This window comes from Prenolepis imparis, unplaced genomic scaffold (genome assembly GCF_030444845.1).
Source record: "Prenolepis imparis isolate NDT839.2.m4 unplaced genomic scaffold, iyPreImpa1.0 SCAF_1, whole genome shotgun sequence".
In the NCBI taxonomy this organism is placed as follows: Eukaryota; Metazoa; Arthropoda; class Insecta; order Hymenoptera; family Formicidae; genus Prenolepis; species Prenolepis imparis.
The window spans coordinates 25973588-25986593 of record NW_028141159.1 but is presented as its reverse complement, the minus strand read 5'-3'; the positions used below and the strand labels follow the sequence as shown (position 1 = coordinate 25986593).

Sequence of the window (13006 nt, the reverse complement as noted above, 5' to 3'; positions counted from 1 at the left end):
AAAATGTACCGTCTCTCTTTTCACTCTCCTTCTTCAACGTTATAACTTCGTCTGTCACTAACTCGTTTCTCGTAAACTTTTACACCTTTGACTCCTTCTTTGTTATGCCGATTTCATTTATTATAACATTTTCTATTCATTCAATCTATCCATGATGACATTTAACGTGATTTAATGTGAAACCATCGACTTATGTATATAATCATTTATGAAATGACACTCGTCAAGAACGTAAAAACTCGTATCATCCCTAAGGGGTGATTTTGACAAAATTACACTCACATACAACAAATAGTAAATAAACTATTAATTGTGAAAGATCGTTTATCGTGGAAAATAATTACGCGAACTGATAATCGTAATAATTGTAATAATTATAGACAATGAACAAAACATTTTACGTGCTATGCACATACATATGTGAAATATTAAATTATATATAGATTTAAATTTATAGATTATTTATTTATTGAACGATTGATGTATCATTAAGGCTGTGTGAATGTTACGCGCTAATGGGGTGTAGTTGAAACCACGTGTAAATAAACCTTTAATTTTGATTCTTATTGTACGCGTACCCCATCTCCTTCAAATGTTTTTTGAAGCTCATGTCCAATAGTCCAATATCAAAATGTCTAAAGAGAAAAAAAGCATTGAAAATACGTGCAACTCAGAAACTCAGCATAATGTAAGTAAATTCAATTTTTAGTAAAAGAGAGAAAGGATTGACATAGTGAAAGAGAGAAAATGAGATTAAGAAAAAGAAAGAGAGAATAAGATTAAGAGAGAAAGATAGAGAGAGAGACTTAGGTTAAGAGAAAGAGAAAGAATAAATAGATTTGTGTGTGTGTGTATGTGTGCGCGCGAGTGCGTGCGTGTGTGTGCGCGTTTGCGTGTGCGTAGTGTATGCGTAGCGTGTTCGTGTGCGTGTGCGTGCGCGCGCGCGCGAGAGAGAGAGAGAGAGAGAGAGAGAGAGAGAGAGAGAGAGAGAGAGAGAGAAATTAAGATTATTAATCTATATATTTCTTTTTTAGAATCACATCAGCAGCGAAAAAATTTTTGACGAAAACAACATGTTGAAGTCAAAATTACAGGAGCTGCAACGGCAACTGGCCGCTGCTTTGACCAAGCAACAGTCTGCAGTGGTGGCTGCTGAGAATCCACAACCTGCAGTGGTGACTGCTGACAATCCTCAGCCACCACTGCAGGCTGCTGACAATCCACAGCCACCACTGCAGGCTGTTGAAAATCCACAGCCTGCAGGTGAAAAGGATACGTTTCAACGTAAATATATTATAATGATAAATAATAATAAATAAAAATATATATAAGTAGTAAATAATATAACTAAAAACTTAAATTTTATATATTTTTTTACAGCAAAATACAAAACTCGGTGGGCAAGAGCTGGAAGAGGCCGAGGACGCGGACGCGGACGTGGCCGTGGACGCGAACGTGGCCGCGGAAACAAAACTATTATTAATTATATTAATATGTAGTAGATAGTTATAAATATTAAATAAATACACACATATACATATTATATATTTTTTAATTTATAAATAGATATATATTATAGATATAGATACATATAAATAAGGATATATATATAGATATTTATATAAAAAACCTTTAAAAAAAATCTTTTTTAATTAAATTTTTTTTTCTTATTTTTCTCATTCTTATTGTCAAGATTTTCATTATCCTTTCGCTTTTTATCTTTTTTCTTAACTTCCTCTATAAATCCTTTCTTCTTATCCTTTTTTTTATTCTCCTCTTGTTTTTCAAAATCACTCAATGCTTCTATTAATAACTCATCGAGTCCATCTTCGAGCACTAAAATTTTTTAATTATAAATAATTATTTGAATTATAAAAATAAATTGAAAATCAAAAAAATATTTAAATTAAAATTTATAATTAAGTAATAAATTATTTTTTTTATTTACCGTTTTTAAATTCTTTTATTTCTTTCAGTCTATTCATTTCGTCGATGTTTTCATTTTCACTCTGTGCCTTTATTTCGTTTATTGTTATACATTGTCTTTCATTTCCATTTATTCCATTTATTATAATATTTTCTTCAACCATGATGACATTTAGCATTGACATTTATCATTTGAAATCAGCAATTTATGTATATAGTCATTTATTAAATGACATATAAGAAAATTAAAACTCATATCACCTCTAAGGGGTGATTTGAATATTAAAACTCATATCACCTCAAATAGATTGTTAAGAAAGGAATGTGTAAGTTTATAATTTGAATAAATCTTTAATATAACGGGCTGAAACAGACGGTATTTATATATATAGAAAAAATTTGCGAAATAAAATCAGTCCATAAATGCGCGCGCGCGTGGGTGGATGCGTGAGTGGGGGTGCAAAACTTAAAAAACCACATATTAGCTATCCCCTAAAAATTTGTAAAAATTTGTAAAATTTTGTTACTAATTTCGAAAAAATCGGTGATCAAATGTGTAAATGCGTGGGTGGGTGCGTAGATGGGTATGTCATTAAAAAAAAACCACATAGTACGATGTTTTGAAACGTTCTGAACCCATAAGCATAGAAATTAATAAAAAAATTTTTTTCGAGAAAACAGCCTCCTATATAAATTAGAAAAAAAATTTTTTTAAACCGCATAGTAGGATTTTTTTGATCATTCTAAACACATTGGCGTAGAAATCTTGTAAAAAATCTTGTAAAACACATGCGCGTGGGTGGATACGTGGCTGGGTGCGTGGGTAGGCAAAATTTAAAAAAAAAACCACATAGCAGCCATCCCCGAAAAATTTGCAACACTTGCGAAATTTTGGTACCATTTTCATGAAAATCGGTCAATAAATGTGTTAATGCGTGGGTGGATGCGTGGGTGGAGATGTAAAATTTAAAAAAAAACAACATCATCGCCATCCTCGAAAAATTTGCGAAATTTTGGTACCAATTTCGTGAAAACCGGTCCATAAATGCGCATGCGCGTGGGTGGATGCGTGGGTGTATAAAAATTAAAAAAAAAACCACATAGCAGCCTTCCCCGAAGAATTTGCAACACTTTGGTACCAATTTCGTGAGAATCGGTCCATAAATGTAGAAGTAGTTCGCGTACATACATACAGACGGACGGAACTTATATATAGAGATAATGAATAATATTTTGTCACAAAATGTCAGTAGAGGAGTAGAGATAAAATTAGAAAACAAGGAAAAATCAAACAAATAGCAAGTTTCAAGTTATTAGAGTTTATTTGAAAGCACGAATGTCTTGGTTACGATACAAGGAAAGAAATTTTTTTGTTGAAACTGAATTGTTTTCCTTTTTACATTTATTCTTTTGTATAATACCATGAAGAAAAAATACATAAATAGTACCTGAAAACTAAGTAGTTTTTGTATTTATAACAAATTACAAAAAATAATTGCAAAAAACAAAAAAGTAAAATAAAAATGTTTCCACTTTTGCGATTGACTTCAGTAAATAACTCATGAGCCGGTCAATGAAGTCGGTTATAATGTATTGTGTGTGGGTCTAGTATAATGAAATTAAGATAAGTTTACATATGCTTATGTGATAATAGTAAAATGTAAATATAATTAACAATTTTTTTTATAACGTTGCAAAAATACATTATCTTAAATCACAGCATTATAATTGCATCTATTATTGTCACTTTCGTTGAGCAGTGAACCATACGGTATTGCAGTTTTCAATGTAAAAAATCTAATAATTCTTACTCATTTACATAAGATTTAGAATAATTTCCCTTCAAAACAACTTTCATTTCGAACATTTTGTCTGACAGCTTACTACTTTTTGGAACATTTGTCATGGTAGCGTAAGAAAATAATCGTTCGACGGGTGCAGAGGATGGCAGTGGTGTATTATAACGCATAAACACTTTTTTTATTGCTGGATAAGATTGGAGCATTGAGACTTCTCGAGTATTATCACTGAAATATTTTGAAACTATCATATCTATCGTACATGAATCTTCACAAGCTGCTGATTGTGATTCCATCGCAAAATCGAAATAATCGTCAAACAAATCCGTTTCCTTTTCGGAAACTTCTGCGCAACTACTCTCTGCTGCAACTGCTTTTTTGAATAGTGACAGTATCTGAGCTGATTCAAGGCCAATGTATGACAGCCATCGATTTTTAAATCTTGGATATGACAATGTGGCAATTGCAGCATTCTGTGCTGATACTGCAGACATGTCAAAGAAACTTTTAAATCGTTTTTCGACACTTTCCAAAAGAGCATCCAATAGAGGTTTACAATATTTAAACTCCTTGTTTTGTAAAGCTTGTAATTTTTTACGTAATGCGAGAAGGCAAGGGAGAACAATTCCGTAATATACATCATTTTCCCCTTACAGAATATCAAGCGCTTCAGCCACAGGAGCGACACATGACAGATGTTCCTCAATATAAATAAAATCAGTCTCCTTAATAGTATTTTTAATATTAAGTGCTCGACTTAATTGAGGACACTTTTCGCGAATTTTTACAATTTGGCGCAAAGACTCATACAGTGAATTCCACCTAGTTTCACCTGGCCTGCTCAACGTATGACCTAATATGTCCATTAATATTTCTGCAGACTTTGGACGTCCGGCAAATCTCCATAACACCGTACATTTGGCTATTGCCTGTTCGTACACTGATAATAGCGATGGAGAGATGTTGATAACTTTTATGGCATCGCTCGTTACGCAAAGATTGAGCGTATGTGCACAGCACCTGAGATGTTGCGGCAGAGTAGGCTCAAAAGCATGTTCTTCGTCAGAATCTAGAAATTGTAATGTTATGCATACATAATATAATATGTAGATCAAATTGTAATATAATTAATTTCGGCTTCATTTTTAGTAATAGTGAAGTATTAATTTTAAATTAGTGGAAAAAATGCAAAATATTACCCATCGGAATTAGTTGAAAATCTTCATCGTCGCTTTCTTCATCTGCTGATGTATCCGAAAATTCATTATTTTCACTATTGATGTCCCGTTGAAAGTTACAAAGTTTTACACCAAAAAGCCTGAAAGCTTTAGCAAAGTTACTGGCATTATTTGTGACAGTGGCTAATACTTTTGACGAATCTAAGTCAAGTTCAGAATGAATATCGCATAACATCTCAGCAATCCTATCGAAACTCCTTGGAATCTCCGGCAGGCCAAAACTGCAGATTGTCTTTTTAACGAATTGACATTAATTCAATGTGCAGTTACTCCTAAAAAACTTCTTTTCTTCGAAGACCACACATCAGCTGTGGTACAGACATATTGCGCTTCATTAGTTAAAATTTTTTTAATTGATTTGGTATTGCTTTCATACATATATTTTTTATTCTTCTACCAAAAGTGCGTCGACTTAGTACCGTTATTGGTTTTCCGCGGGCTTTAACTTGAAGATGATCAAATATAACTTGAAAATATGTATCATCTACGAACCTTAATGGTGCCATAGAGTGAATAATAAATTGAGTTATATCTTCGTCCAGTTGTTCCTGTAAGCCCAGTTTGCGTTTCTTACGAGATGTGGGTTGATTTACATCAGAACAATCCGATACAGACAATTTAGTTCGTTTTTCTTTGCTATATTTTTCATATTCCTTTACCAAACTACTGTCGTGTCTTCGTTTCAGGTGTGATTTGAAATTTGATGTCGATGTTAATGTACCTTTCACTTCGACAATCTTTGATAAGCATGCTACACATGTAGCTACTACGTCGCCAGTTTCCAGGGAATTTTTTCCTTGTGCAATTTTGAAATATTTTCCATCTAAGATTGCCATGTTCGAGGTAATTGTATTTACTGACAATGAGAGCGAATCTCTGCTACTATTTTCAGTATCCGCACCATTATTTCCATTTTCATATTGTTTCTGCGAAGACATTGTCCGAGAGTCTGATACAGTGTCTATTCCAGATTCAGCCATGCTAAGTCAAACAATACATACATATGTATGTATATTATATAGTAAGTAATATACACATACATATATATGTGACATTCCACATCAAATTGACCTACCTGTGAACCTTATCCTCTGGGATTTGATCCACAATCAAATCTAAATCTTATCTTCGATTAAAATAGTTTTACTTCACTATAATTTGTATGTCGATCCACACACATGAAACAACAGAATAACACTAGTTTGAATCAAATGAAAACACGAAGACAACCGAAACAATACTGGATATATTATGGTGACCGTGACACGGTCAAACACTTGTACAATAGTTATTGTTATTGGTATTGGTTAAACTGAGCGTCAACATGTGTGAGACATAAATAAATTGCTATTTATTCGAATCAAACTTTATTCGTGTCATACGATTGAGCCTTGATCTGAATAAAAATTTATTCGTTAATTCCAAATAAGGATTTATTAGAATAAAATTTTATTCGTATTTTATAAATAAAGATTTATTCGAATAAAATTTTATTCGTATCTAATGAATAAAGATTTATCCGAATAAAATGTATTTGGCTATGTTACAAATGAGACATATAAGAATAAAATTTTATTCGAATAATATTTTCTCAGTTAGCACGGACTGATCTCAGTTAGCACGGACTGATCTCAGTTAACACGGACTGATCTCAGTTAGCACGGACTGATCTTGGTTAGCATGACGGCGCTTTCCCAAGTCAGTTATTTCTTACAGTTATCACGAATGGATCCCGAATGATACGGCGATGTTTAGCGGATGCTGTGAGACAAGCTGAAAGGAAGCTGGAGTATGCAGGAGATGCCTGAGGACAGACATCAACGTCGGATGGCCGAATGTGAGAAATTAACTATCGGGCCAGTTGAACTGCGCGCCTCGGGGCCTACAGCGCAATGGAACGGCGTCGATGGCTCGAGTGGAGGGGAGCGTGCGTATGCGACACGCATCGGACAGACGAGATATACTTACGACAGGCAGATACGCGCACGAAGCGAGTTTTATCCATACGAGATAAAGAATAAAGTCTATTTTTACGAACGAGAATTCAGTGGCTATTTCTTTTAGTATTTCTACGAACTTTCTTACAGAAAACAAACTTACTATTATAATAAACAAAACATACAGGGTGTTGAAAAAAAGAGTAAAATGTCGACTTGTTTTTTGAGATACTAAATTCCCTTAAAATATTTTACCCTTTTTTGAACATCCTGTGTACAAAATTATTTTAATTAAACTTATGTACCATTATGTATACTACCAACTAATAATGCTAGTCAAAAATGCTCTATAAAAAATTAATAACAAAAAAGGAAAAAAAAATTTTTCATGAATAAAAACACAATAAGAAATCTAAATAGATGCAGTAGAGCAAAACGAATATTTCTCGGTTATACTTAAGAATTTTTTAGAACAATCAAAAGTTAAATGAATATTTCCATAATATATTAAACAAGAAAAGTGAGCATAAATTATTTAATATTAATCACGAGATCAATTTTCGAATCGCATCGCAGAAGCCACAATTTTTCCGGATTGACTTTTCCCACGATGTTGCGCTCGCGCGTTCTCGTTTCCTCGATGATGTCGCTTTCGCACAGAACCGACGAGGATTCAGCCTTCCTCAATGTCGAAGATTCATATTGCATCTCATTTTATCAACCGCGCTGTTTGATGGAGCATTTAATTTTGCACCGTTTAATCCGCCCTTTGTCTCAGGATTTGCATTCTTATCCATCATGCTAGATGCGAGGTCAGAGAATCATCGGACTTGTCATTTTTTTGAATTTTTTCAGTTTTGCTGAAATAAATTGAAAGACAAGAATTTTAAAAAATAGCTAAATAACTTTACACACATATATAAACACAAAATTGTTATGATATTTTTCATAAAATGCAATAAAAAATATACATATATATATTGCATCTGTGTAAATCAATTAGAAAGTAATTTTTATTTATAGAATAATTAAATTAAATTATAAATATGATAAAAAATTCAGTATTATTTTAAAAAAATAACATTTTTGTACATTTTTTCACAAATCCAATTAAAAATATCTTTTAATAAATAATTAAAAATGTTTTTGTCGTATTAAACAAATATACCATTCTCTTTGATTCCTTAAAGAAGCTTGAGCCAACCATTTTGATGTATACTCTGCAATATCGCTGTCAGTCATGTGGCTAAATGTTGTACGAATAGCTTCTATAAAAGTGTTTCACAAATATAAATGCAATAAAATTAATTATATACATATAGTGTCTTAAACAAAACTTTTATTTTATTTGAAAATTTGATTTAATTTAAAATAAATTAATTTTAATAATTTACTTTAAAATATGAACTCACGTATAACCACTCCTGCAAGGCCCAAGTCTTTGAAACTGCGTTTATTTTTCTTCCCAGCCCAACTAAAATTTTGGGCAAACACATTAGTTGTCGCCTTTTTTAATATGTTACGAATCATGATATGAGCTGTATTTCCACCAACGAGTTTAAACACATTAATCTAGAAAAGATAGAAACTTTATGAGTAATAAAAATAGATTATTTTACATAAAAATTGTACTAATTAATAATTCCAAACTAATTAAATATTCGCATACACACAATGTGGTTATAAATTATTAAGTATAGTACAATTCTTATATATATATATATATATATATATATATATATATACAATAATCTCATTATTATAAATTAAAATATATTAAAAATATATTTAAAATATTAGAAAAAATATATAAAATATTAGAAATATATTAAATTATAAGTATGTGTAGCACTTGATTCCTGAATTTGATATCTTGTAACTGTTCTTCAGTTCTTCAAAATGTGTTAATTCGACGAATGTAGATATTGGGAATTGTATATTACATTCTTCATTGATATTATTGGAAAATTGCATTCTCTCATCGAGTATATTAATTCTATTCTCTACAATAGGAAGTTTGTATATAATTTTATTCAATTTGCTTAAAATTTGTTTCTTAAATTCTGAAAAAAAATATAGACCAATGATTGCTGTGTATAATTTAGTATTAAATATTATATAATAATGTATATATTATATCACTTTTTAAATAAAAACGTATAGGAAAGATTAGTATTTATGAAAACATTATTCATACCATAAGAAAAAGATTTATCTCCGTCGATCTCAATAATATTTGCAGATTCCTCTGCAAATATATTTTTTGTAACCGATTTCTTAGTAATATCTAAAAAGTAAAATTTATACGTTTTTTTAAAAATATTACGAATATATAAATATTATTATACAGGGTGTCCCACCAAAAGTGGCCACCCCCTTTTATCTTTTAAACTAGAAGAGATAGACCATAACAAATATATATCAAATTAAATGGTTCACAGTGAACTCTATTTTCGGCCCTGCGACGTGGCCACCCAATAAGCACAAGTACGTCCTATGTATGTACGACGAACGTACATGCTGGACATTGTGTACTTCCATCGGATGTCCATATCGAACACAATGGATGTCTATAGGACGTCCACTGTATGTCCGTTTGCAACTCCAATGTACATCCATAAGATGTCTTTTACTGGACGTTAATGGACCAACTATAGGTTTGTTCTTTATTGCTGAACTTTCTGCACTAGTGTACACTAGTGACACCGAAGCATTCTTTATTGCAGTGCAACGTAGAACGAACCCGTTCTTTATTGCAGTGTAACCAAGTTCAGTGCAATAGTTCAGTGTACTCGCTGCCCTAGGTCTGAGGCAGGGTCAGGCAGTGCAGTGCAAGGACCGGGTAAGTAAAAATGGCCGAAAACATAAATAGTAATATAAATAAAGTAATCACAACAAATTATAAATATTAAATTAACTTATTAAATATTAAAGTAACTTATAAAATATTAAAAAAAGAGAATAATAATCTATTTAAATAGAGTCAGGTAGTTAGGTGTATTTATTGTTTGTAAATATAAAATAACCTATTAAATATTAAACTAATGTATTTATTGCATAAAATTGTATTTATAATCAAAACATTGTGAATTATTTACATTATACAGAATATAAAAGAATTTTTATAACTAATAGATCAGCTGGAAGCAAAGTCATGGAAAGTGAAACAGCAATTATACAAAGAGATGCAGCAGGAAATATTTCAATTGATGAAAATGGATTTGTTACTTGCATTTCTGAAGGTAAGTCAAATTATCTATTATATAAAATATGAGAGTAATTAAGAAATCAATACAAATGAAAATTTATATATTATTTTTTTAGGAGGGCTGCAATTTCAAATTTGTTATTCAGAGATCAATTTTAACTGCGACTCCATAAATTGTACGGTAAACAACAAGTCAATGTTCATTCCGTTAAATGATAATAATAATGAAATCAATAAAGAAAATCAACAAGACAACTACATGGAAAATAGAATACCAGAAAACTCAGATAATATAGAAGAAACATTTTCATGGTCAGATGCAAGCACAAAATTATTTTTGTGTTTGTATAAAGAAAAAATACATTTACTTACGACAAGAAAAATTAGAAACAAAAAAGTATTATGGAAAAAAATAGCAGAAGAAATGAATATACAAGGCTATAATGTATCAAATATACAAACTGAAAATAAATTTAAATCATTAGAAAGAGCTTACAAAAATATGATCACAAATAATAAAAAAACTGGCAGAAGTCGAGCAACATGTTTATATGAAACGTAAGTTATTATATTTCAACTGAAGAATTAATATAATATATATATATAATAATATAATACATTTATATATACTCATGCACTAAGATTTCTTGCTTTAAATTTTTTCAAATATCTATCTTAAAAAACTTGTAGGAAAATGTTTTTTATAATATAAAATGCATTATTATAGAGAATTGACGGATTTAATTGGGAGTAAACATAATATTGAACCTCTAATCACATCTGGAAATAAAGGCACAATACTGAGAACTGACAGAACTACACCTACGTAAGTTATATTAAGTTGTTTTAATAATTTGTGTATTATTTCTTATATTAGATAATATTATATAATCTTTTACATCATAATTTCTAAAGTTTAGTTAATGGTTAAAGAACATATATGGAAGACATTTCTTTATACACAAATAATATCGTTTACACAAATTGTTTAATGTATTTAAAACTAATTATAATGTCATTATAGGTTCACTACTGGTGTATCTGAAACAGAAAGTAATGCATCAACCAGTCAAGATTTTTCAATATTTGAATCGGGAACAAGCAACCAAGAATCAATAGCAACAACACCAACTATGTCTAATCAGTCTAATCTTAAAAACACACTTTCTGTTGAAGAAATGCAAAGCAGAAGCAAGAGGCAAATGGGCACAACAGCAAAAGTTTTGAAAACGTGTCAAGAAAGTATGAAAGAACTGATAGATCGTATTCAAGAAGAAAAGCACGATAAAATTGAAAGAGAAAAAGAGATATTAGCGGAATATAGACAAATGAGACAATCGTATGAAAAATATTTAGACAAAGTAGAGGAGCAATTAATAATTGCAAACAAAATGAGAGAAGAAAGAAATAATTTATTAAAAGCTTTTCTTGATAAACAAACTAAATAAGTAATTAAGAGTTAAAAAGACTTAAAATTTTATAGTTTATTTTTGTTTTGTTTTTGGCATTATTTATTTTTGCATTATTGCACAATTTAATGCAATACTGTTTCTTTTGTTTTGTTTTAAATATTATCTTAATAAATAACTTTTTTATGTAGTAACTGCAATATCTTACTGTAAAAGCTAATGTACATACACATACAAAACTGTTTTCTTGACGTTTGTTTATTATTTGGCAATATAATAGTATTTTATGCATATATATTATAAACATATACGTATATAAATATTCTATATTTTATATATTACAAAATAAAAAAATTTATAATACAAAATATTTGACATTTTCTTTTATCGAGACAGTAAATTACAGATTTCGTCACGAACATGCGTTCCTCTCACATCATCCTCATATTCCCTTGCATTATCGATCATTACAATTGGTCTATTTTGTAATTCAATATCTGGATATTCTTCATTTAGCTGTGGTTCAAAATACTGTAGGTCTTGTACATTCGCAATGTTATGTAATACACAACATGCATGTATGACTTGTACCATTCGTGGTATATCTCGCAATTTGAAATGGTATAACTGACGAAATCTTTGCTTAAGGCAGCCAAATGCATTTTCGATAACAACTCTGCATGAGCTTAGTTTCTGGTTGAATGATCTTTGTGCACGTGTCAAGTGTCCGTTATCCTTATATGGAACAATCAATTGTTTCAAACAGGGATAAGCACTATCTCCCAACAGATAATAATTATCTGAAAATTATTATTATATATGTATATATATATATATATATAATGTATAATCATGGACCTATTATATGTATATGAACTGCTCATGTAAAAAAATTTAGCAGCAGCATGATAGAGATTGAAAATAACTTCAAGCTTTCCCCTCTAAAAAGTGTACACATTGGTTGTCAATGTTTGCGCCAATGGGCGCACTTCTTAAAGGGGAAAGTGTGAAGTTATTTTGCATCTCTTCGTCACGCTGTAGACAATAAATTTCTTTGTTCTAGCAAGGGATGAACAGTTCATATATAATATAGGTCCATGTTTATATTATAAAACCAATTTTTTTTCCAATTTACCTCCACAAAGATTTTGTACATCATTATATAGTGTTGAATTTTTTAAAACTCTTGCATCGTGAACGGAACCTGGATACCCAATAAATACGTCAATAAATTTCATGTCATGATTAACCGTCCCTTGCACATGAATGGAAAAATATTGTTTCCGATTTATATAGGAATCAGGATCTTCCACAGGTTTGTCTATTCTAATGTGAGAACCATCAATAGCACCTGAAAAAGATTTCAATAATGAGAAGATTTCAATGAGCAAAATATTTTACATTAAAAATGTGAGAATATACTCTTTTATATTTACCAATTATATTAGGAAATCCTTTTCGTTGTAGATAAAAGTTTGAGGTTTGTTCT

At 30.6% G+C, this 13006-nt stretch overlaps 1 protein-coding gene and 2 long non-coding RNA genes across 3 annotated transcripts; 1 reads left to right on the top strand and 2 right to left on the bottom strand.

Annotated features, from left to right (window-relative positions):
• Nucleotides 1-7383: 7383 nt before the first annotated feature.
• LOC145937896 (uncharacterized) lies at nt 7384-8467 on the bottom strand. The gene is made up of 3 exons (XR_014425650.1): nt 8313-8467; nt 8069-8168; nt 7384-7760 (listed from the first exon to the last, which is right to left on the bottom strand). It is a non-coding gene; the product is annotated as an uncharacterized LOC145937896 (long non-coding RNA).
• A 330-nt stretch (nt 8468-8797) lies between these two features.
• LOC145937902 (uncharacterized) lies at nt 8798-9532 on the bottom strand. Its single transcript, XR_014425651.1, has 3 exons — nt 9418-9532; nt 9098-9187; nt 8798-8963 (listed from the first exon to the last, which is right to left on the bottom strand). It is a non-coding gene; the product is annotated as an uncharacterized LOC145937902 (long non-coding RNA).
• Nucleotides 9533-10037: 505 nt separating this feature from the next.
• Nucleotides 10038-11556, top strand: LOC145938514 (uncharacterized). The gene is made up of 4 exons (XM_083042211.1): nt 10038-10142; nt 10225-10666; nt 10836-10934; nt 11133-11556. The coding sequence occupies exons 1-4, from the start codon at nt 10055-10057 to the stop codon at nt 11554-11556; spliced, it is 1053 nt and encodes a 350-aa protein (XP_082898337.1). The 5' UTR covers nt 10038-10054.
• The last annotated feature ends 1450 nt before the right edge of the window (nt 11557-13006 follow it).